Below are 25,793 nucleotides of genomic sequence, written 5' to 3'. Positions count from 1 at the left end.
GGACGGGTATTTGGGGAGGACGGGTTTGCAGGGTTATGGGGAAAGGGCTGGGGAGTGGGACTGACATTACATTGCTCTATTCAAAGAGCCACACAGACTCGGTGGGCCAAATGGCCTCTTTTTCTGTGCTGTCCGATTCAATGATTCTATGAAATGTGAATGAGTACCTGTGTGTGTACGAGTGAGTGTGTAAATGTGAATGAGCACCTGTGTGTGTATGCGTGTGTAAATGTGAATGCATATCTGTGTGTGTATGAATGTGTGTAAATGTGAATGAGTGTCAGTGAGTGTGTATGAATGAGTGTGTAAATGTGCCTGAGTGTCAGTATGTGTGTGTATGAGTGTGTAAATGTGAGTGTCAGTGAGTGTGTATGAATGAGTGTGCAAATGTGAATGAGTGTCAGTGAGTGTGTGTGAATGAGTGTGTAAATGTGAATGAGTGTCAGTGTGTGTGTGTATGAATGAGTGTGTAACTGTGAATGAGTGTCAGTGAGTGTGTGTATGAATGAGTGTCCAAATGGAGTCCTGTAGCTCAGTGGTTAGAGCACTCGCTTTGCAAGTGAGAGACCTGAGTTCAATTCCCGGCAGAGGGTGAAACCTTGGGCAAGTTTCCTTACTCCACACAGAGCCTAATAATAATCCCTCCAAAACAAAACAATAATAAATTGGTCATTTTCAATCCACGACTGTTTGTGGGACATTGTTGTGCGCAATTGGCTGCCGCGTTCGCCCACAAATATACAGTCAATTCACTTTACAGTGTGTTCTGTGAAGCGCTTCGGGACGTCCTCCGACGTGAAAAGCGCTATATCAAATGCAAGGATTATTATTATTATTATTATTATTATAAATGTGAATGAGTGTCAGTGTGAGTGGGTGTATGAATGAATGTGTAAACGTGAATGAGTGCCGGGGGGCGGGGCCGGGGGGCGGGGCCGAGCCGGGGGGGGGGGGGCGGGGCCGAGCCGGGGGCGGGGCGGGGCCGAGCCGGGGGGCGGGGCCGAGCCGGGCGGGGGGCGGGGCCGAGCCGGGGGGCGGGGCGGGGCCGAGCCGAGCCGAGCAGGGGGCGGGGCCGAGCCGGGGGGGCGGGGCGGGGCCGAGCCGGCGGGGGGGGCGGGGCCGAGCCGGGGGCGGGGCGGGGGGCGGGCCGAGCCGGGGGGCGGGCGGGGGCGGGGGCGGGGCCGAGCCGGGGGCGGGGCGGGGGCGGGGCCGAGCCGGGGGGCGGGGCCGAGCCGGGGGCGGGGCGGGGGGGCGGGGCCGAGCCGGGGGCGGGGCGGGGCCGAGCCGGGGGGCGGGGCCGAGCCGGGGCGGGGCGCCGGGGGGCGGGCGGGGCGGGGACCGGGTGGGACTGGACGGGATTTCCCAGTTTCTCTGGAAATTCCGCTTTTTCGGAGGGAATATAAAGCGGTTCCCGGGTACCGCAGCGGCTCAGCACCGCTCCGCACCGCAGTCACAGCAGCTGCAGCAGCTCCGGGATCAGCTCCCGCGTCGCCTCACAGCCACCAAACCGCCCTCGCGGTCTCCGCTCCGGGTTCAGCCCCAGTCTCACCTCCATCAGCTCCGCGGTCAGTCCCCCGGGGGTGAAGCCTCGTGTCGCTGTGTCCGTGATGCCGAGCACCGGGTGCGGGCTGGCGGTCAGCCTGTTGCTGAGCCTCTGCACAGCAGGTGAGGAGGGGGTCCCGGTTCGGGTCCACCGGTAATTAACTCGTAACGCGTTACCCACCGGGACCCCCCCCCAACCCCACCCCACCACCCGCCCCTCAGTGCATGGGGTTCCGGGTCCCCGCCGGTCGGTGACGGTGACTGACCGACCGACCGACCGCCCGCGGGTTAGTGAGGAACCGGTATTGTGAGGTAACGACATCCACCGCAAGACATCACGACAACAACTTGCCCCCCGGGGCGGGGCGGGGCGGGGGGTGGTGGGGGGAGTGCGGGGCGGCCCTCCCGCAGCAAACCGCACCTTCGGGTCGCCAGGACGTCCCAGAGCGCTGGACCAGAGCTCAGGGGGTTGGGGTTGTGTGGGGGGGGGGGGGAGACAAGAAGATGGGGTGAGGTGAAGTGACTGTGGGATGGAGTCCCAGAGGGTGGGGGCAGAGAGGAGTGCAGTGTACTGTGTGGTTAAGGTAGTTATGAGGCTATATTCCTGCTCACCTGTATTTATTTCTCTTATACAGGCGCCACCTTTGAGTTGGAGGTGCGCCCGGGCCGGGAGGTGTGGGCGCGGGAGGGGCAGCAGGTCACCCTGAGCTGCCGGATCTCGGGTTGCCTCGAGCCCAGCCCCAGACTGTTCTGGTCGAAAAGTGGAGACTCCGTTGTAGGGGGAAAACAGACAAGTGACGAGTCCAACTACCATCTGACCTTTGACGCCGTGACCTTGAAAAACCAAAACGGCTATTACTGCAAAGCCGCCTGTGGCGATGTTTACGAGGAGAGACGTATCTCTCTCTACATTTACTGTGAGTAACACGGTCCGTCCGCGAGTTTACTGGGAGTAACACGGTCCGTCTGCGCGTTACTGGGAGTAACACGGTCCGTCTGCGAGTTTACTGGGAGTAACACGGTCCGTCTGCGCGTTTACTGGGAGTAACACGGTCCGTCTGCGCGTTTACTGGGAGTAACACGGTCCGTCTGCGCGTTTACTGGGAGTAACACGGTCCGTCTGCGCGTTTACTGGGAGTAACACGGTCCGTCTGCGCGTTTACTGGGAGTAACACTGGGGGACGAAAACCGGACTGACCCGTCCCGAGGGTGATTGACCAAGGGCTGGAGGCTGTGACTGACGGCTCTCGGTGCATATTGTGTCCCACAGATTTACCCAGAACTCTCCGTCTGGAGCCGTCTGGCCCGGTGTGGGCTGGTGAACAGGTCAGTTTGATCTGCCACGTGGACATGGTCTATCCCATTGAGGACCTCAAGGTGGAGTATTTTAAAGGGACGGAGCTGTTAGAGACAATCTCTTCAGATCGTTTGTCACTTCCCGAATCTTCACAGTCAATCAACCACCAGCTGACTCCTGCGATGGAAGATCATGGGAAAAACCTGAGTTGTGTAGCCTATCTGAAAATTGGCAAGGAGGTTGAGAGTGCACAGGGCAGCTTCATTCTGGGCGTTCACTGTAAGTACCCGACTCCCCAGCTAATCCCTTCTCACCTAACAACCAGACCAAGCTGTTCCTGTACAGCAGTTTCCCATTAACATTCAGGGTCTCAATAGCTTTGCCGTAAATGATTGGGAATTAAGTGATTGTTGTGTAGGCAAAAGAAGCAGCGAATGTGTGTGGGCACAATGAGCTGAGAAGCCAATGAAATGGGGACATTGAGGTTAAGGGGGGGGGGGGTGTTAAGCAGAATAGCGAAGGTCTCTCTGTATCCCTCCACCCACCCCATCACAAGGTCTCTGAGCCACAGCCACAGCCAGACAATGAGCTCAGTCTCTGGCGAGGCTCCAGTGCAGTGTTTGGGGAACTTTGCCCTGAGATGGTACCTCTGGCATGCTACCCTGCGTGAGGTGTGCTACATAAATGCCTATTGTTGTCAGGCATCATATGAAATGCAAGGATTACTATTTTATTATGAGGATGACAACACTAGCAATGTTATGTAGGTAATAATATTCTGACATTGTTCTGTTTAGCAAATTTGTCTGTTATTTATTCAATATTTTCCTAAATCACAGATGGTCCCCTGAATATTACGCTCAACCGAGCAGCAATTTCTACGGCAACTAAAGGTCAGGATATAACAGTGACGTGCTCCACCCAAAGTAATCCTCCCGCTAACATCAGCTGGAGCAAGCTCTGGCCTGAGGGCTGGTTACCAGTTTCAGCTCAAGAGGCAACGCTGAAGCTATATGATGTCGGCTTCTCTGATTCCGGCACCTATCGATGTGAAGCCAGCAATGGTCCGAGGAAAGAAACCAAGGAGCTGCAAATCCAGATTGAAGGTCAGTGACTTCTCTAAGCTTTTACAGTTTGGTCCCTTTACGCATGAAGACACTTTTAACTCACTGACCTGTCAATCGCTGGGAGCTAACACCATCCTCTGCCAATCTCTTCCCTTTCAGGAGCACCCAGTGGCACCAGGCTGTCCATCACCCCGTCCGTTGCGAAGCAAGGAGAGAATGTGACCATCGCCTGCACCACCAGTAGTTACCCCTTGGCTCAATTTGTCTTGAGACAATCAGGGAGCAGCCTCCCCAAGCTGCCTTCATCCGATGGGACATTCACAATCACCTCAGTGCAGTCTGCAAATGCTGGCCAGTACGAGTGTGAGGCCACAAACTCACTGGGGAAAGATACAGCAAGCGAGAAGCTGAGTGTGCAAGGTATGTACTGCAATAAAATAATAATCCGTACATTCGATACAGCGCCTAGAACCTCAAAATGTCTTGCAGTGAGTCAATAGTGGTTACTGCGAAATACAGACACAGTATCTGTAGGTGACCTCAGCAGCCAGTTGGCTCACAGGAATGTCCTACAAGCAGCCAGGACGTGAATGACCAATTACTCTGGAGGATTGTTGGGAACATTGGGAGAAACCAGGCACTTCCAATGGTTGGAAGCCTCAACCTTCTAACCCAGAGAGGGTGGCGTGACCCACAGAACCAAGCTAATGGTCACCACAGCCTCGGACTCGTCTTTCAGGCAATATGTTGTTAGTCAGCTGGGTTTCTGACGCATGCAGAAATCCATCACTGCTTAAGAGTATCCTAATCAGACTGGAGGTTCCATGTACTTATATCAGATACACATATAAGTTTCCACAAGGACTGGCTGGAAGTCTATTGACAGTGTTTGCATTTTTTTATAGTTCCTCCTCAGAACCTGCTGGTCGTAGTCTCTCCTTCCAGTACCTTCCGTGAGGGATACAACCTGACCTTCAACTGTACGGCAGACAGCAGCTCCCCCACTCACTACACCTGGACGAAACTGGGCAATGAGTCCATGCTCTCCTTGAGCAACAGCTTCACCCTCTGGAACGCCAGGGCTTACCACGCAGGTGTTTACCAGGTGGAGGTCAGAAATGAGCTGGGGAGCATGACTGGGACCGTGGAGATCATAATCAAAGGTGTGTCTGGCCTCTCACTCGCTCTGTCTGTCTGTCTTCTCGCTCTGGGTTCGGTGGGAAGTTGGATTCACTCTGCCTTGTGATGGTCTTTTAACACAATCTTGGTTTTCCCCCAGGAGAGAGGACAGACGAGGGTCCGGAGCTGGGGTCTCTGGGGACCTACCTGATGGTGGGGGGCATGGCGCTGGCGGGAGGTGGTCTCGTCACCGGCCTCTGGTGGTTCCGCAAGAAGATGCTGGCAGATTCGTTCAGCCCTGTGTCCGGACAGATCCCGTGAGTCACGCTGTCCTGACAGACTTTCCTGGCAGTGATAGCTTCTGTCGAGTTGGGCACCAGGCATGTGAGAGTAATGCTGTCGTTGACCCATACTGTACTGAGCAAGAGCTAAGCCTGTGGGCAAGAGGTACTGAGCTTAGCTCAGGGTCAGGGCTGCACATTACTGATCAGCCCTATTGGTAGGCATTGCCCCGCTCACTGACACTCAGGCTTAATTCTGGGCTTGCAATGTTGTTGGGGGGGGCTGTTTAATTTAATTGAGAATGTTGTTTGTGTCTGGACAACAGGCCGTGCACAGAGCTAAGCTTTGATCACACGGCAAAGGGACTGACTTACAGCGGAGGATTTACTGGAAATTCTGCTTGTGGTTTAAAACTTTTCCACAGAGTAATCGGCCAACAAATAGTCATTGCACTTTATGATATATTCTGTGAAGTCTTTGCAATGGGATGATATGACTAAATCAAATGTAAGGATTATTATTATTTACCTGTAAATATTTCAGCTTGTCCTGCACTTTCTGAGGATTGAAAAGTGATATTTAAAATCAGAGCAGCATTTGTCTGCACCTGGAGATGATTTTAATAAACGAATGTTCATTATTCTACCTGTATTTGTGTCACTCACATATTTGATCTGATTTAAGTACTTGACTTTCTTCCTCCACGATTCCCACCCAACACTTGGTCTGGCAGATCAGTACCACATACCCAGCTCAGTCTGCCTGTCTGCACCCCCCCAGCTCAGTCTGTCTTTACATCCCAACTCAGTGTCTACATTGCATGGACTGAAGGTACCTAGAAACCCCCCACTTACTGAAACTCTGTTCCCACCCAAAGATTCTCTAGACTGACCACTCAGCCACACGTGGAAACCCATGACCGTACTAAAGATAATCCAAACCCGAGTTCCACATATGTAAGTGACTTACACATGGAAATTACCCTTGGCTGGAATGGAAAGCTTCGGGCAAGAAGCTTGGGGAGGGGAACAACAGTGAATTACAGCAGCAGAAAGTGCTGAGTCTGATAGCTGGTATCTGGAGCGTGCATATGGCTGATACTGTTTCATGTGTGTAAACGTTTGAGGTGAGTCTGTTTCCCTGTGTGCAGAGGGGCTTTACATACAGAGCCACAAGTTGAAAGTTCAGTTCCTCCTGGGGCTTTCCCTCTCATCAGAGGGGAGAAAGAACAATGGAGAAATCTAACAGAATAGTCCCCCAGAGTCCTGTAGCTCAGTGATTAGAGCACTCGCTTTGCAAGCGAGACCCAAGTTCAATTCCAGGCAGAGGGTGAAACCTTGGGCAAGTTTCCTTACTCCACACAGAACCTAATAATAATCCCTCCAAAACCAAAAACAATAATAAATTGGTCACTTTCAATCCGTGACTGTTTGTGGGACATTGCTGTGCGCAATTGGCTGCTGCGTTCGCCCACAAATATACAGTCAATTCACTTTACAGTGTGTTCTGTGAAGCGCTTTGGGACGTCCTCCCGACGTGAAAAGCGCTATATCAAATGCAAGGATTATTATTATTACAGAGTAACCGAGGATTCCTCTCCCAGCTCAGGCTACTGGTTCCTTGAGTTATTGGCACATAACTATACATATATAGTTACATATATTATTACCGATGCTATAGTATCCCATGTGCTAATGAGCTGGAATCATAGAGTTATACAGCACAGAAGGAGGTCACTCAGACCATCTTTGAAAGAGATGGTCTGAATGGCCATGAATGGCTATGCTGGTTCTTTGAAAGAGCTATTCAAATTAATCCCAATCCCACCTCTCTCCCCATAGCGCTGCAAATTTGTCCTCCCCAAATATCCACTCTGTCTTGAAAGTTGTTATCGAATCTCCTTCCACCAGCTTGTCAGGTAGTGCATTCCAGATCCAAACAACATCCAAACAGACCCAAAATACCAGGTTAGTACCGATTCTGGTTAAGAATTGTGGAAAATCAGCTTCTATATTAAAGCTGAATTTAAGAATTTTACTTTGTAGGAACAGGTGTAGTCCATTCAGCCCCTCGAGCCTGTTCCACCATTCTGTGAGATCGTGGCTGATCTGTACCTCAACTCCAAAGGGTTCCTCAGTACAGCTGTCCCCAGGGTATAGTGTAACAGACACTGATCTCAGCACTGCTACTCAGAAGGGTATCAGCACAGCTCACAATTGTAATGTTTTTTGTGCTGAACATGAGAAATATAGAGAATGTAAAACAGTGTAGGCCTCAGAGTGAAGCGCTAAGTGCAGAATGAAATATTTTACTCTCTCTCGTGTCAGTGAGGGAAGAGGCATCAGAATGCACCCAGTGTGACACACACACTTACACAAAGTACCTCAGCACACAGGAAGTTTTCAGTCAATGCAGAGCTGGGCTGAGTGAGAACTCCCAGGACTTCCCCACCATGTATCTAACACAGAGGTGTGACATTTACAACTGACAACAACAGCTCATCAGAAAGTACCCTGGAGACTTTGCAAATTCCCGTCTCACACCCGCTCCCTTGGGAACACTCAGTGATTAAGCCATTCCTCACATCATAGGCTATCTTTAGCCGCTGCTCAGTACATAGACAGAATAACTCCGTTTGCCTTTTGTCTGCGCCAGTGGTAATGACCTGTGTACCTGCACACCATGTGTGCACACCTCTATGCGGTGTAAAAAAACACCAATTCTGGTGTACTTCTCACTATTCTTCTCATCTAAGTGCATTGCTTCATCCATGGAACTGTATCTGAATCTGAAGCATTATTATCTGTCCACCACACTAGCCTATCTATGACTCATCTTTCTCCCCCTCACAGCACTGTCACAATCCTGCCCCTGAGGCTGAAACTTTGTTGGGGGTGGGGGGGAAGAGCTGGGGGAGTGAACAGAAAATTAAAGACTTACCCCCCCCTCCCCTCCACCTCCCAGTCCCTGAACCAGAGCTGGTCTGGTTGTGCAATGAACATCAGGCCACATCTGAGATCTTTATTGCTCTTCAATAAACACTTACAACTACTGGATACACAGATAACATACAGGCAAAGTTAGCAGAGGTCAGTGGCATCAGTCACAGTCACCAAAGGCACCACCTGCTCCTTAAAATTACATTCCGCTTCTGGAACACGTATCAAACACATCAATAACTCGAGGCATCAAGATTGCAGGAGCCAGACTGCTTCCTGGCGACACTGACTCTTGACCAGAATAGAGCTCTGGTCCCACTTAGGAAATGACTTGGCACAGAACCTAGGCAATGGATGCACTACAGAATCCTCCAGGAGTATCAGTATAATCACAACAGGTCTGACTGAGCGAGCAAGAGACTGTACTCCACACACAGGGATCCTGGCCCCAGTGCAGCACTTAGTGTAACCTGTGCCAGCTAGGCATGTGGGTGTCAGCACAGCAAGTTACATGCAGCTTGTACAATGCACACCCTCACGTTCTCTGCATGGCTACAGCTGCACTGACTGTGCTCAGCTTTTGGCTTTGTGATTGGCGTAGTTGGGGAAGCCAAACTGCGAGACCATGATGTTGGAGTACTTCAGGGGCACGTTGCCGTAGATGGATGCCAGGCGGTTCAGACACCATGACCGCTGCAGCAGGTGCTCTGGTCGGTGCCACATGCCACTGAAGCCGCTGGTGCCATCCTTCTCCAGGTTCCTCATGTCCACCGGGCGGACAAAGACCCCGGCCGCCGCGCCTGTGTGCTGGGCCACCATAAAGTTCATGGCGATGTCATCGCAGTTCTGAGTCTCGTCAATGAGGCTGGTGACCGCTGGGGGCTGTGCTGCAAAGCGTTGCAGATATGAGGTGTGGAAGAAGGCGGCTCCGATCAGCACCATGGAGTAATGGTCTCCGCTTCCCCCGATGGCGCTCTGCAGCTCGAAGCTGCCATAACTCAACGTCCCCGAAGCTGTCACCACGTGCTTCCGAGGCACAAAGCCCACAATTCGGTCCTGGAATTGCTAAGAGAAACCAGAGCTTCCTCAGCAAACATCACCCAACCTCCTCACACAGGAATCAGTCAGCAATCCCTCCTCCCCCCCTCCCTCTCCACCGCCGCACCAACTCTCTCGACTAAAGCTCTTCTCAACACTACCCAGGTCATGATTTTAACAGGGGTACAAGTATAACAGGCCCGCCCTATATTATGCAGAGAGACAAGTCAGAGCTTACCTGCCACACAGAGAATGCAAACTCCAGGTCAAAGGCGCTGATTAATGTGTCATCATCGAGCATCAACACAGCTAAGAAAGATTGACATTTTAGGTTAAAGTTGATTCAGATTCTGCTGGGAGTCGCCATCACATCGGCCAGGACTTTAACATCAGCCTCCTGGGGATCAAACACCACACAACCCAGCAGCAGGAGGCCAGAGTAACACTGTCGTTAGGTCAAAACTTTGAATGATCAAATGATCAAAATGTGGTATCAGATCTGAGCTCTGGTCACTGCAGTGCAGTATCCCCTCTGTTTAACAACTCATCCACTCAGGTTCTGGACAACAATTCTCCAGAAAAATTGTTTATTCTCATGGCTGTGTGCAAATAGTCACCTCATTTACATGTAGTAATTACAACAACGTGCATTTATACAGCGGCATTCACACTAGGAAACATCTCAAGGGCACCTCTTAGCGACCTTCAAGCAGCAAATCATCTCAAGAGCCTTTCAGGAGAACCTGACAACCCCGAGAGGAAGAAATTACCACAGCCACGATCAAAGAGGTAGGTTTTAAGGTGGAATTTAAAGACAGATAGAGGAAGTGAGGTGGAGTGATAAAGGTAGAGAGTTTCAGGTGTTAGGGACACAATAACTGACATTACATTTGACACTAATTGTTCTAACATGATGAGTCCTAGATACAACATCATTCTGAATGTTCACCCTCTCAGCTGCTTACCCTGGGTCTCAATCTCAGCAAAAGGCTGTAATCGGTTCCTCATCCTATTGACTGTCTGTTCCTTGAAGATGACAGGGACTGGGTGTGGACCCAGCGAGTCCCACAGCTCTCTGGGCACTTTGGATCCCACGCTGTTCCAGACGATTATGATCTTGTGCAGGTGCGGGACAGCTTGGTAGTGATTGAGCAGCTTCAGCAACAGGTCAGTGCGATTATAGGACTGCATGATGATGGTGAAGGAGTTGTGCGCGTCAGGCTGTGTGACACCCTCTCTCCGCAGCACAGACACCCCATTGTCCGCCACTTTAGGCAGGAGCATGGTCAGAGCGGCTCCCACGAAGAAGAGGAGCAGCACAGCCAGCACTAGGAATAGGGTCGTATCACCCCCCCGAGCAGCCTCCTGGGAAACCTAAAGAGTCCACACTGTCAACATGTATAATATGGCACGCACCGACCACTGCATGCATCCCCCAACCACATCACGCCCCCCCACCACCCCCACCCACGTCAACCCACCCCCCACCCACAGCACGCACACGCGTCCCCACCCACAGCACGTATTCCACCACCCCGGCATCAACTGTGGCTGAAGTGGTGGGCTTGATGTTCCTGCCCCACCTTACGCCTCACACACGTCAGAGCCTAATAATAATAATCCATACTCTTGAAACACAGGGGCCTTTCACGTCAGGAGGACGTCCCAAAGCGTTTCCCAGGATTCACTGTAAAGTGTAGTGACGTGGCAGGCGGTTGCTCGCAACGACGTCCCTGCAAACCATCATGAAGCAAGCGAGGGACTGACTGTGTGTGGGGATTGTTGGCCAGGACCCGAGAGAGAGAGAGACTGGCTGCTCTTTTCCTCGCTGATGGCGCCGCCTGCAGGAGCTCTACCATCCGCCCGAACAGGCGGATTCCCCGGGGAGTGAGGGTCAACGGCTCATCTGACGGACGGCGTCTCTGACACTGCGACGCTTTTCCCCCAGTAACACACCGGAGCCCCCGCCCCGACAGTGAGCTCACACACACACACAGCCCCCCCTCACCCCCCCCCCCCCCCTGACAGCGAGCTCACACACACACACAGCCCCCCCGCCCTGACAGTGAGCTCACACACAGCCCCCACCTCACCCCACCCCCCCCCCCGCCCCGACAGTGAGCTCACACACAGCCCCCCCCCCGCCCTGACAGTGAGGTCATACCACCCCCCCCCCCGCCCTGACAGTGAGCTCACACACAGCCCCCCCCCCCGCCCTGACAGTGAGCTCACACACACACCAGCCCCCCCCCCCGACAGTGAGCTCACACACAGACCCCGCCTCACCCCCCTACTGAGCCCCCCCCCCCCGCCCTGACAGTGAGCTCACACACAGCCCCCCCCCCCCCGCCCTGACAGTGAGCTCACACACACCACGCCCCCCCCCCGACAGTGAGCTCACACACAGCCCCCCCCCCCCCCCGCCCTGACAGTGAGCTCACACACAGCCCCCCCCACCCCCTGACAGTGAGCTCACACACAGCCCCCCCCCCCCGACAGTGAGCTCACACACAGCCCCCACCCCCCCCGCCCTGACAGTGAGCTCACACACAGCCCCCCCACCCCCCTGACAGTGAGCTCACACACAGCCCCCCCCCTGACAGTGAGCTCACACACAGCCCCCCCCCCCCCGCCCTGACAGTGAGCTCACACACAGCCCCCCCACCCCCCTGACAGTGAGCTCACACACAGCCCCCACCCGCCCTGACAGTGAGCTCACACACAGCCCCCACCCCCCCCGCCCTGACAGTGAGCTCACACACAGCCCCCCCCACCCCCCTGACAGTGAGCTCACACACAGCCCCCCCACCCCCCTGACAGTGAGCTCACACACAGCCCCCCCCCGCCCTGACAGTGAGCTCACACACCCCCCCCCCACCCTGACAGTGAGCTCACACACAGCCCCCACCCCCCCCCCCGCCCTGACAGTGAGCTCACACACCCCCCCCCACCCTGACAGTGAGCTCACACACAGTCCCCACCTCCCCGCCGCGGGGAGTGAGCGCGAGAGAGCTCGAGGCTCAGCCCCAGGCCCACACGCCGTGCCCTGCTCTCACCTCATGCCGGGGCCGGCACTCGAGGTTCTTCCGGACTCGCGTTAGCGTTAACGTCCACAGTTCGGTCAAGAGCAGCAGCGGGAAAGGCCTGGACTGTACGGCACTGCACATGATCATTGCATGCTGTACGGCACCGCGCCTGCTCATTGCCGCCTGTACGGCACGACGCACGGGCGTGACGTCCTGAACGACGCAGCACAAGCGCGCTGCGGCCCTGTCCCGTGCCGCGCCTGCGCGGTGCATCCTGTACGGGACGGCACATGCGCATTGTGGCCCGCTATGCTTGTGGCGCACGCGCATTACGTTCTGCGGGCAGTGCTGGCGGCCGGAAGCGGAGGTGTCAGTCAGGGCTGGTTGCCGGGAGGCGCTGCAGTCAGTATGTTACCTCTGTCCATTAAGGACGATGAGTATAAGCCGCCGCGGCTTAATCTGCTGCGCAAGGTCTCCGGCTGGTTCAGGTAAGCGGAGCGGGGAGAGGCCCGGTCCGAGGCCCGGCAGCGGGGGTAACTGCCTCCCGAGGCTTGGGCCTAGGCCGGGAGCTGGATTTGATTCGGACTCTGACCCGAGCGTTCCTGGGTGTGGGGTCGGGGATGCCAACGCTGACCGCCTCTCAGCCCGTTTGTATGTCTCTCTCTCTCGCCAGGTCCATCCTGTCGGACGCCACGTCCCGGAACCTCTTCCTCTTCCTGCTGCTGAACCTCTCCTTCGCCTTCGTGGAGCTGCTGTACGGCATCTGGAGCAACAGGTGAGCCGGGATTGCGGGCCCGCACCTCCCCGCCGTCTCTGTCGACCATCCTCCGCTCGCGCGGGGAGTTGCTCACCGGGTGTCTGGTACACACAGAGTCTCCAAACCACACAGAGTGACACATATACATATACGTGTGTACACAAGTGCAGTACTCTCTCTCTCTCTCTCTCTGGAGGGAGGGACTCGCCCTATTTACCTGATGCGTTACAGTATTAGGTGCAGGTTTTGGCACGAGCCAAAGTTTGCGGGTGTGTGTGTGTGGGGGTAACTGCCGGGGTTTAACATACTAAACTCTGGTGAGTGTCTGTGGCTTTCAGGAGGACGTCCCAAAGTACTCCACAGGATATGCATTGTGAAGTGCACTGACCCATGTGTTTTGCGGATGAATGTTCTGAATGATATGAGATGGAGAAGTGATTGGGCAACCCGGCTACACAGAGAAGTACTCCAGGAGCTGTGACTGTCGGAGATTACACTGCAGCGATTGCACCATTCTGTAACCGGCATATTACTGGTCGTCGGTCAGCACGTTGTACACTTTGGTTCATTTGGTCAGGAAGCTAGAACTGATAGAATCGTAGCTGTTCTCTCATGTAACTGACCCCTCACTGCACTGACAGGCGAAGCATGTATGCAGAGGCTACACTGCACCTGAATATCTGCTCTCTCTACAAACCAGTCATTCTAAATCTGGGAAACAAAACGCGAAATACTGCAGGTGCTGGAAATCGGGAACAAAAACAGGAGTCGCTGGGAACACTCAGCAGGTCAGGCAGCATCTATGGAGAAAGGAAAGTGGGTCAACATTTTGGGTCCACGACCCTTCGTCAGAACTGGGACGTGTTGGGAGGGAGAGGCTTTTAAGGGTTAACAGAGATTGGGGAGGCAGGGCAAGGAAGACAAGGGAGAAAATGGGGTCGAGGACAAGGGGGGATTGGGGGGGGATTGCAACACAACAAGGGAATAGCGGTGTTAATAATGCAAAACAAAGGGGGGAGAATTGCAACAAAATAGTCAGACCAGAAAGGGTCTGGGACCCAGTTGATGTGGTAATGGTCAAAGAAGAGGGGGAGATGGAAGGTGAGCTGTTGTGGTTGGAAATTGTTGAAATCAATATTGAGGCCAGAAGGCTGTAAGGTTCCGAGCAGATAAATGAGGTGCTGTTCCTCGAGCTTGTGCTGTGGCTCACTAGAACAGTGTGGTGCGAATGGGAGGGAGAGTTGAAGTGGCCAAAAAATGGAAGCTCAGGGTTGTGCTTGCGGACAGAACTGAGATGTTCGGCAAATCGGTCACCAATCTGCATTTTGTCTCCCCAGTGTAGAGGAGACCACATCATGAGTGGTGAGTGCATTATTCTACATTGGTGGTAGTACACGTAAAACGCTGTCTCACTTGAAAACTGTGTTTGGGCCCTGGACAGTGTCAGGGAGGAGGTGAAAGGGCAGGTATTGTATCCCCTGCAATGGCATGGGATGTTGCCGGGGGGAGGGGAGCAATTGTTGACGGTGATGGAGGAATGAACCAGGGAGTTACGGAGGGAACGGTCCCTTCAGAATGCTGGGAGGGGAGAGAAAAATATATTTAGTGGTTGGATCACGCTGGAGGTGCCAGAAATGGCGGAGAATTATTTGTTGGACATTGAGGCTGGTGTGGTGAAAGGTGAGGACTAGGGAGACCTTATCATTGTTCTGGGAAGGAGTGAGGGCAGAGATGCAGGAAATAGGGCGCATACGAAGGGCCCTGCCTCCCACAGTGGATGGGAATCCTCGGTCAAGGAAAAAGGAAGACATTTCAGCTGTTCTGGTGTGGAAGGAGAGTGGTGGTGGATGGAGATTGGTTAGGCCGCTGTTCGAGGTGGAAGCGGAGAACCTGCAGACCATCCTTGTGGGGGATGGAGGTGTAGAGGGACTGAATGTCCATTCTAAATCTAGGGTCTAACCCTGATGCACAGGTAGTAAATCCCAAGCTTCCCTGGTCTGTGCAGAGGTTGTGATCTCAGACTTGCCTTGTGGACAAGGTGCCAAAGGGCTTCCAGCATTATTATTCAATTTTCCCACAAAATACCCAGGCTCTGCACTTTACAGTATATCCTGGCAAGAGCTTAGAGACGTCCTCTCGACATGAAAGGTGCTGTATCAAATTCAAGGATGATTATTGTTATTATCAAATTGTGCCCCAATAGAACTTGGTGCTTTCAGTAGAGGGAAAATGAAATTTCATAACATGCAGAAGCCATGAATGCAATTTAAGTGGATGTCTGTGTGAATGGTCCATATGTTAGAATCATAGCTGCTCTCATGTAACTGATCACTCGCTGCACTGTATGAGCTAGTGAGTGAGTGATGTGTTGGAAAAGGTTTTGATACGTGTTTGAATGGGGGCAAAGTCTGTAATTTGGAGTCCTGAAGCTCAGCGGTTAGATTACTCGCCTCGCAAGAGAGAGACCCGGGTTTGATTCCTGGCAGGGAAAAACGTTGGGCAAGTTTCCTTACTCACACGCCTCTGTTTACCTAGCAGTAAGTAGTAATAATAATAATAATAATAATCCTTGCATTTGATTTGGCGCTTTTCACGTCGGGAGGATGTCCCAAAGCGCTTCACAGAATATACTGTAAAGTGAATTGACTGCATATTTGTGGGCGAACGCGGCAGCCAATTGCGCACAGCAATGTCCCACAAACAGTCGTAGATTGAAAATGACCAATTTATTATTGTTTTTGGTTTTGGAGGATTATTATTAGGCTCTGTGTGGAGTAAGGAAACTTGCCCAAGGTTTCGCCCTCTGCCTGGAATTGAACTCAGGTCTCTCACTTGCAAAGCGAGTGCTCTAACCACTGAGCTATAGGACTCCCGGTTGTTAGTCGATTGCTGGATCGCTTTTCCGGGGGTAAAAATTCCTTCAAAAAAATTAATAAATTGGTCACTCAATCCACGACCGTTTGTGGGACACTGCTGTGCGCAATTGGTTGCCGCGTTCCGCCCACAAAATATAATCAATTCACTTTACAGTGTATTCTGTGAAGCGCTTTGGGATGTCCTCCCGACGTGAAAAGCGCTATATCAAATGCAAGGATTATTATTATTATTATTCTGTGAAACACTTTGAGACGTCTCGAAGATGTGATAAGGCACTGTATCAAATGTAAGGATTACTATTATTTGTATTATAATTTGGTCTTACTCTGAGTTGAGACTGACCCGGTTCTGTTTTTTAGTTTAGGTCTCATTTCGGATTCATTCCACATGTTCTTTGACTGCACAGCGCTTCTAGCTGGACTTGCAGCATCGGTCATCTCCAGGTGGCGGTCGAATGATACTTTCTCCTACGGGTAAGAGCTAGACATGCAAATGTTACACAGAGATGTACGTAAACCTTTCCCTGTTTGATGTAGATTTGCTTCGCACAGGCGTTTCCTTGGGTTGACTCTTTTACGCTAACTCTGCCTTGAGAGTTTTGCGGTATGCAGGTAGGGTTTGCAATATGACCAGCTCCCGGTCTACCCTGGGATTCATCATGTTTACACGATAAACTCACAGTTTGTGTCTGTGTGAGGGGGCCTTGTGCAAACAATTCACCACGTTAAGTTGGTAACTTTTTTTATATTTATATATATATAATGTATATTTTTGTTATATATATATATAGTCTGTCCCAGCTTGTGAACTGAGTGAGAAATGCCTCCTCCTCACTCTGCTTATGTGTAACCATTGTAAAACCATAGGTCAATCATTTAACCATTTGAAAATGATTACCTTGGTTAGATGACTTGTCTTTCACTTGTACTTTGTTTGTCACTTGGCAGCTATGTGCGGGCTGAAGTATTGGCTGGCTTTGTCAACGGACTGTTCCTGATCTTCACAGCATTTTTCATTTTCTCAGAAGGAATTGAGGTTGGTTAGTGAACGGTTATCTTCTGTTTTAAATCTCTAGAGCTAATTGCATTGAATTTCTTTGACTTTGACTAGTTTGTAGCCCAGTATGCATGTCTGACCTACAATACGACTCTGGAATCTGCACTCAGTCACTTGGCAAAGAGATCTTTGCTGAGTCTGGGAATATGAAGTGATGTGTACAATTCCAGCGGGCCAGAGTATGAGATGACATTCAGTCCTGTCTTTCTTTGCCTAAACAATGAAGGTAGTAACCGGGGAGAGGAAACCTTGTGCTCCCACGTGAAAGGGGTCCAAAAATCCATTTAGTCTTTTAGTTTTAAAATTGTGCAGAATTGTGGAAAATGCTTAATTCGATCTGACTTTAGCCACTTTGTTTTTATAAATCTGTAGAAATGGGCTTCCAAATTGAGACTGAATTTGAAAATTTAGCACATCTTAAATTTTAAAGCAGAATGTTTTTACGAAGCTGTGACGAGGTGATATATTGACCTCAGAACTGGTAATGGAAACGAGGAGTGTGGTAGTGCAATGGGGTGAACTCCCCCTGCTGTTAACATTGTACATTAAGTTTTAATGACACTGGGACTGTTCCCTTTCAGCGAGCGCTGGAACCTCCCGAAGTGCATCATGAGCGTCTGCTCTCGGTCTCTATACTTGGTTTCCTTGTTAATTTGGTTGGAATATTTGTGTTTAAGCATGGTGGCCATGGACACTCTCATGACGGTGGTAAGGAGACTTCCATTACTGTTCACTTTGCACTTGGATCTTTATGTAACCCCTAAGCAGTTCGGAAAGTCCTTGGAGTTGGGAAGCTGCCATGTCCAATGCTGATTCTGGCTTGGGCTGAGCTGGTGCTTGGCTCATCTTTTAAAATCAATTTGGATGAAGATGCCTTTTTGGCCCATTTGATCTCATCTTTTAAAATAATTATTTAAATTATTTTAAATTCAATAATCCTTTTTTTTAAAAAAAAGTTGGTCACTTCAATGCACGACTGTTTGTGGGACGTTACTGTATGCAATTGGCTGCCGCGTTTCGCCCACAAAATAAAATCACTATTCTTTACAGTGTATTCTGTGAAGCGCTTTGAGACGTCTCGAAGACATAAGGCGCTATATCAAATGCAAGAATTATTATTATTATTATCTTTCCAGAACGCACATCCTCCTGTCTTCCCATCATGTTATCAAGCTAAACAAGTCTAATGTCCTGGACAAATCTAAATCTATATCCTTGTGTTCTACTGACTTGGTGGATCCTAAATTATTGTTTACTTTTTCATCTCATCAATGTCACTCACTCTACAGGGAGCTGGATCTCAGACTTGCCCTCTCCCAGCTCACTTTGAACAAAGAGCCGCAATGATGACTAGAGGATACCCGTCAGTGGGAGGGTCACATTGGGCCTGGCATGATAGTCACAGATGATAGAAACCTCTCTAGCTAGGAATTAAAAGAAACTTGTAATTGAATGTTTAAGTTGGTATTTATATTGAAGCAGATTCTGCTGCTCCCTTTGCCTCTGCTCCCTGCAACAAAGCATTTCTCGTATTTCAAAAGGAAATGTGTGCAGGTGCTTCACTGTGTACAGTGCATGTGTGAGTAGCAGTTCTACTCGCAGTGACCAGCTCTGGTCCTGCTTGTCCTTCACCCTCTCCTGTATTCCCACCTCCCCCCCCCCCCCCCCCACCAAACAATAATAACTAGAATGGTTTGAAGGGTTAATGATTGATCAATGGATGTTCCAGGTAACTTAAAATGTTCTTATTGTATGTACAGCTCTAAATAATTCTGTTTGTGGGGTGTTTTATCCTGAATTAGGTCATGGCCATAGTCACTCGCTGTTCAATGGAGGACATCCTGGCCTGAGCCATGGACACAGTCATGGAGATCATGGGCAGGAGTGTAGTTCTGGGCATGGCCACGGGCACTCCCACAATAGCGGGCAGGAACACTCTCATGCTAAGCGGCACTCCCACGGTAAGTCATGTGGTGCCAGTTCAAGCAGAGAGTATTTATCTAAATATATAGATTATGGGCGCTGTGTAATCTCCTAGATGACGAATGGTTCAAAGTGATGATTGATGAATTTATAGAAGACTTGCTGTGTAGATTTGTCAGCCTGGCTCAGTTGGAAGCACCTTCACGATTGAGTCAGAAGGGTTGTGGGATCAGGATGTCATTTGAATGCAGTACTAGGTTAGTGCTGCATTGTCAAAGGTGCCATCTTTTGAGAAGACATTAAACCGAGATCCGATATCCTTGTTCAGGTGGATGCTAAAGATTCTGCCATACTATTCAAAATAAGAAGGCTCTTTCTCTCAGTAGTCTGACCAATAATCCTCCAAATGAAATTGGACCTTCACTTCATGGCTGTTTGTGAGATATTGATGTGTCAACTTGGCTGATGAGTTTGCCAACACAGCTTTACAGTCACTCCACTTTACAGTAAAATCTTGGGAAATCTTTGACACATTTCTACTGTGTAATAAGAAACTAAATCAAATGCAAGGTTTTTTAGACATTAGACTTGAGTATTTGGGGCCTTTTTTCACTAGAGTTGAGAAAGTTGAGAGTGATTTAATGGAGGTCTTTTAAGATTATGAAAGCTAACTAAGCAAATAATAATAGATTATTTCCACTGATCAGCAAGTCAGTAACCAGAGTAGAAAACCCTTTTTAGGGTATTAAGAAAGGGCAAGGATCAAGAGCTCCAGTAAATGAGCTAGCACTATTTTCAGTTTGATGGCTTAATAATCCCTCTGATAGATGATGCCTCTTTGTATTACAGATGATCATCAATATGACATACTTCCAGCAAAAGGATCAAACAAACAGATTTTAGAAGGTACAATTAATGGAATTAAAATTATCACCAGGAGAGGGAGCAGGTGTAAATCCAGCTGAAACTTCCGATGGAAGGAATTGCTTGCTATTCATTGTCTATTTTCTGAATACAGGAACACTTTAGCATTGATTGTATATAATAGTGTGCAGCTCATAAACCAATGTTTTTCTTTTAACTACAGGAGTTTTCCTGCACATTCTTGCCGACACGCTGGGAAGTGTTGGTGTAATAATATCTGCCCTTCTGATGCAAAACTATGGTCTCATGATAGCAGACCCTATCTGCTCCATGTTGATTTCTTTCCTTATAGGAATAAGGTGAGTAAATGTGTTGGGAGTTTCTTCCTGTGTAACATCCGACAGTCCTTATGCCTGTGCATCTTGCACTTGTATAGCGCCCTCCACTCCAGAATGCAACAGCTGTTGAAGATAAATTGTGGGGGATTTGGAGTGAGTCGGGTGTGTACAGAATGGCCTGTTCTCACCCTAATTTTAAACTAAAAGAAATCTTGCATTTGATATGTTTATTACCCTCAGTCATCATCTTAAAGTGTTTCACAGCTAATTGTTGAGTATTTACAGGCAAATTTCCTTGTGTTCTCAAAGTGCCTCTAGGAGGCGCTGAACGCACACATTATCAAGCACTGATAGTATTTTATAAACCAATTTGTCAAGCTGGATTTTTATTAGATGAAATTTAGTATGGTACTGAAAGAGGCCATTCAGCCGATCAAGTGATGTTTTACTCCACGTGAGCGAAAATGCAACATGTCAAATGCAACAATTATAATTATGTGTTCAACACATTAGCAAATTCTAAAACAGACTGAAGTTCAGAAAAGTGAAGTTCCCTCTGTCTGACAGTAGTGTTGGAATTCTCTGTGTGACAGTCTCTAGTGTGGTTCTGGGTCAGATGGGTCTGCAGTAATCCCCAGACACTGCCAATGACCGACCAGCCATTCTGGCTTATTGGCAGGACTTGTGGTCCAAGCTAAAAAACAGCAGGAAACTTTACAGGCGGTTCTTTCAATGGCAAGCGATGTGGTTTTTGCTGGTCAGCAACTGGAGTTATCCAACAACTGCAGTCCCCAAGCCTTTGGCTATTGTCAACCTGCATCTAATACTCTCCGGAATTAGGCAAGCAGGGTACGTCCCTCTGGGGAGAAAATGCATTTCCAATTTTCAGACACAAGAATTTCAGTGTATAGGTGGGACGCTTGGAACTCTTGTCTGATTTGAATACTCCTAAGCATTGAGGTAGATTACTGCTCATGTTAGACAATCAGACCAAAAACCCCTGACTGTAAGAGGGAGGGTCTGTGGTATTGTGTATTACTTCTGCAGGAAGCAAATAGTTTCTCACATTACAATGTCCATTGTTGCCAGTCTGATTGTATCATCTAGAGGCAGGTTTGTAATGGGAAACACGCCTCTAGCCTCTGGAGATAGCAGAAATCCCAAAGTAGTTTAACTAATTCTACAAGCCAATTTATTTTTCTAATCTAACTTTGTAGATTATGTTGGATAAACAGTGTCAGACTATTTACTGTTAGAGATTTACAGTTACTTCCTTTGTGGTCCACTGGCGGGGCAACGCCTAGTTGCATGTTGGTTTTAGTGTCTGTTATCCTGTCTGTCTTTTACCCACTGTAATTCACAATCTGTTACAAAATTGCTGCTGGTGTGGTATCTGATACTCAATGATCTGTATAACTGCACACTTTGGTATCAAGTTATGAATTTCTTTCGATCCTCTGGCTCACTGCTGTCACATTGAGTTTGCACTTAGGATGTTAGTATTGCTAGTCCCACACTGAAAGCCAGGAGCCAGCAGGATCAATTATTGCTAATATTGTCTTCTCTCCTCTGAAGACACTGTTTGCTTCCATCTGTTGCTCTTTGTATAAATGTTTCAGATGCCTCAGATCTGATCTTGCCTTCCTCAGTTGTATTTCACAGAAGCAGAAACGGGGAAATGAGATGACTGGCCAATTCACCTGTGAAACAATAAATTCTGTGAAGGGCTTTGAGGTGCCTCAAAGACGTGATAGGCACTGTATCAAATGCAAGGATTCTTATTATTGCTGGAAGGGAATGAGTGAGAATTCTAATTTGGTTTTAGGTACAATGTTTGGTTGCTTACAGTAGCAGAGGCCTCCCAAGTCTGCACTGCGAACGGGAATGGAATGCCCAACGTAATGAAGGGAGAAAGAAATCAAAGAACCCAAATTGCTAACACTCTCACATCACTGTACTTGCCCCAATAACCCAGGGAGGGCCACTGCAGCAGTTATACTTAACAAATAAATGTTCACAGGTCAAGCTCTGGTTTTACAGACACTGAGGTTTAATGTAGACATGGGGCTCCTATTGGCAACTCAGGTACCTGGAACTGAATGTACATCACACCAACCCATGGGAACATCACTTTCTCATTATGTTGGAGCAGTATTCCCATTAGTGTACATTCAGTTGCAGCTAATTTCCAAGATGTTTGCTCTTATTAAAACCCTATTTCCAGTCTTTGACCACTGATTTCCATCTCTAGAATATCAGCTGTCACCTCCCTACTTCAACCACAACACTCATTTATGCCTTTATCACTGACGGACTTGATTTCTCAATGCGCCCTTCACTGGATTTCCTATCTTAATTCTCTGCACATTCCAGGTTATCCAGAACTCTGCACCCCATATCCTCTCCTGCAGTAAACTCTACAAGTCCATCACTCCCATCCTTGCTTGACTCCATTAGCTAACTTCAAAATGCTCAATCTGACTCACTAATGCCCTTGCAAACCTCGGCAATCTCCTCCAGAACCACTCTCCTGCCCATTCCCTCAGCTCTGCAAATTCTGGTCTGTTAGATGTGCCCACCCTACCATTGGCAGCTAAGCATTTAGCCAGTGTGTGCCTACTCTCAGAACTTCCTCCCCAAATACTTTGAAAACCCTTCTTAAAAAAAAATCTTCTTGCTCTACCGTGCATGTGTGTGTCTGACTCAACTTCCCACTCCATCTCTGAAAGGGGCTTTGTGATGTTGCTCTATGTGAGAGGCTCTATATGAATGCAAGTTATTGTAATTTAAGCAATTAGCAGTTAAAGTATAAGTTAATGATGAGCTTTATATGACTGATATGCTGTTCTCAAGGCAGTCAGATCTTGTACAGTTCCTCTTGTGGATTCACATGATATACTGTAAAGTATGCTGACTGAGCGTTTTATAGCCTGAAGAGCTGAATCCTGGCATTAGTGGAGCAGATCTGAACCTTCCATATTCACTTAGGAAAGTAATTCATAATTTAAAGACTTCTATTAGATCCTGTAAATTGTTCTCCAGAGAACAAAAACGTTTTAATCTGTCCCTGTAGTTATTACCTATCAACCTAGTTTCAGACCTTTTTATCAGCAGCTCATAATCAATGACTACAGGATTGTCGTGTGTCGAGGGACGCCAATGGCGTAACCTATTGGTTTAGCTGCTTGTAGGTGGTTTATGGAACATTGATATAGATACAATAAATGGGGAATAATGCTCATCATAAAGACACTTAAATCACTCAGTAGTGATGCTAACCTCATGTCAGCCAGACTCCAGATCAACATGCTGCCTGCATGTGTGGTTTTGTTGTGGACTATGCCACTTCCTAAGGAAGCAGCCACTTAACTCCTGACGGTGACTTGTTTTCAGTGTTCTGCTGTTAACACAATATATTGTCATGTTTCATTGTGCTCTTTAGTTGGCTGTTAGGAATCACAAGCAAATAATGTTCATACATAAGCCTCATATGACAGTGACTCAGCCTTTACTAAATGTACGTATCAAATATAGTGGAAGCCACTTAAGCTGGACACAGGGAAACCCTGGACCCCGGGTAAATCAGACAAAATGACCGGCCCTGATTTATTTGTATTCTTGTCTATTTTAAATATACCAGTTAATTTGGACAAAAAATCTGGTTAATCTGGACAAAACTCTGCATGATGGGAAGTGCTGGCATTAGATTTTTAAAATATCTGTCAAGGTCTAATAAACTGGTACAACAGGCACAATGCACAATGGACTGAATGGCCTCCTCCTGCTGCTGTTTTCCTGTGTTCCAATTGACTAAGGTTTATCTTGTTTTGCACAGTGTATTGCTGAGTGGTTTAGGAAACGAGAATGTTTAGGGAGAAAAGGGGCTTTAATCTTAAAATCTCACATACCTGCATAAATCTTAAAATAAAAATGTGGTATGTGAATTATTATTAGTATTATTTGAATGATGAGATCCTAATCGAGTTCACCTGAACTACACAATGCCACCAATCAGCTAATGTCTCCTAGGATTATGTAAATTTCCAGTTTTCACTGTGTAATTTAAGTCTGTTGAGTTGGTACCTGTGGGAACCAGTGTACAAACTCCCAACATGGATTCAAGCCACATGAATTGGAAGAGGAACATACAGTTGTGCTCTGCTCTTCACACCTGAATTTCTACCGAATCACAAACTGTGTGCTCCTGGACAATACCCAATCATCTCCAGTCAATGAGGGCTAGAAATTGGGCACCAAATGGGCTCAGGTCCTGGCTTGTAGTCTTTTATGCTGCTTAAATCCAAAAGCTGTCTATTGATCGACTTGGCCTTTTGATTATACTGTATTACCTTCACCCTCAGGTGTGTTGTGCTATCAATACCTTACTATGTGCATAAATCATTAGGCATGGAAACACAAACTGTTTGGTAGAATTTAGCACTATTGTACAAGTGACTTGAGATTGTGACCTTTTTCTCTAACAGCGTTATCCCACTCTTAAAGCAATCCATTGGGATTCTAATGCAACGCACGCCACCCTCCCTGGACTCTATTCTGCCCCAGTGCTACCAGCGGGTAGGTACATCGATTCATTGTTATCAACTGCTCTGATAGGAGAGGTGCTGTACTGAAACCTATATATATCTTCGTTTCTGCAGGTTCAGCATTTGCAAGGAGTGTACAGTGTGAATGATACCCACTTTTGGACCTTATGCAGTGATGTATATATTGGCACAATAAAGCTTTTAGTAGCTCCTGATGCAGATGCACGGTGGATTTTGAGCCAGACGCACAACGTTTTCACTCAGGTAATTCCTCGCACGCCCATGTTCCACTGGGTCGGTTCTCTATTCCTCTCAGGACTATGTTCCACTGGGACAGTCCTCTTGTATGTAAGATTGAAGATTGGGGTGATAGTGTGATAGTTTTCTAATAGTTTATTTTTCTGATCAGGCCAAATACACGGCCTTTTATGAAAACTGTTTATTTGAGGTGCTGCAGAATGGAATGGTTAACAAGTTATCTTTGTTACCTATTTGCAGGCAGGAGTCAGGCAGCTTTATGTCCAGATTGACTTTGCAGCTATGTAGACACACCTGACCTTGTGATCCAATTTCCCTGGTGCTGGAATCAGGGTATAATTGTACCTGTCGTTGGCCATTGGATTTAAACACCACCACTATACAGCAAGCCCAGGTGTATCTACAAGGTCCCACCAAGAGGTCCTCTGCCAGTGATTGAAGGATCTGGAAGCCCCTTTATGTCTGGACCTAGAACATCTTTGTTTGAGTTTTGTCTTTTTATAAAGTAGTTATAATGACATCCATGATGTGACTTGTATATAGTGGTGTTCTAATCTTTGTCTTTAACAAAGGTACTTAAATTACACATTCCTGAAATCCAAAATATTGGCCTGTTTTTACCATTTTATTTTGTAATTATCTGTCTAATATGTTAGCTTTACTCAATGCAGGTTGAATGAAATAAACCATATTCAGTTTCCAAAGTGCCTTTTGCTGTGGACCAGAAATAATATTGAGAGAGGAAGCTGATACTTGACTTTGGGACAAGATTTTATAATCATTAACCTTCAATTACATTGGCTAGCAGTGGTCAGCGTGGGTCTGATAGATTTTAGCAGCTTTTTACGGAGAAAAGAGCTCAGCTA

At 48.5% G+C, this 25,793-nt stretch overlaps 3 protein-coding genes across 3 annotated transcripts; 2 read left to right on the top strand and 1 right to left on the bottom strand.

Moving 5' to 3' along the window:
* Window positions 1-1,479: 1,479 nt before the first annotated feature.
* On the top strand, window positions 1,480-5,958 carry LOC103188856 (vascular cell adhesion protein 1). Its single transcript, XM_042335405.1, has 7 exons — window positions 1,480-1,665; window positions 2,178-2,459; window positions 2,813-3,118; window positions 3,679-3,945; window positions 4,066-4,326; window positions 4,812-5,069; window positions 5,186-5,958. Exons 1-7 carry the CDS (start codon window positions 1,608-1,610, stop codon window positions 5,344-5,346), a joined length of 1,593 nt encoding a protein of 530 aa, XP_042191339.1. The 5' UTR covers window positions 1,480-1,607; the 3' UTR covers window positions 5,347-5,958.
* Window positions 5,959-8,314: 2,356 nt separating this feature from the next.
* extl2 (exostosin-like glycosyltransferase 2) lies at window positions 8,315-12,452 on the bottom strand. Its single transcript, XM_042335871.1, has 4 exons — window positions 12,341-12,452; window positions 10,250-10,658; window positions 9,523-9,593; window positions 8,315-9,311 (listed from the first exon to the last, which is right to left on the bottom strand). The coding sequence occupies exons 1-4, from the start codon at window positions 12,449-12,451 to the stop codon at window positions 8,820-8,822; spliced, it is 1,083 nt and encodes a 360-aa protein (XP_042191805.1). The 5' UTR covers window position 12,452; the 3' UTR covers window positions 8,315-8,819.
* Window positions 12,453-12,682: 230 nt separating this feature from the next.
* Window positions 12,683-25,527, top strand: slc30a7 (solute carrier family 30 member 7). Its single transcript, NM_001292507.1, is given in 11 exon segments — window positions 12,683-12,798; window positions 12,984-13,085; window positions 16,304-16,417; window positions 16,892-16,979; window positions 17,582-17,708; window positions 18,803-18,961; window positions 19,773-19,829; window positions 20,011-20,146; window positions 24,610-24,700; window positions 24,784-24,933; window positions 25,168-25,527. Coding segments are annotated over 11 exon segments (1,152 nt in total). The 5' UTR covers window positions 12,683-12,718; the 3' UTR covers window positions 25,216-25,527.
* The last annotated feature ends 266 nt before the right edge of the window (window positions 25,528-25,793 follow it).

This window comes from Callorhinchus milii, unplaced genomic scaffold, assembly GCF_018977255.1.
Source record: "Callorhinchus milii isolate IMCB2004 unplaced genomic scaffold, IMCB_Cmil_1.0 Scaffold5, whole genome shotgun sequence".
Taxonomy (NCBI): domain Eukaryota; kingdom Metazoa; phylum Chordata; class Chondrichthyes; order Chimaeriformes; family Callorhinchidae; genus Callorhinchus; species Callorhinchus milii.
This window is presented reverse-complemented; position numbering and strand designations above follow the sequence as displayed.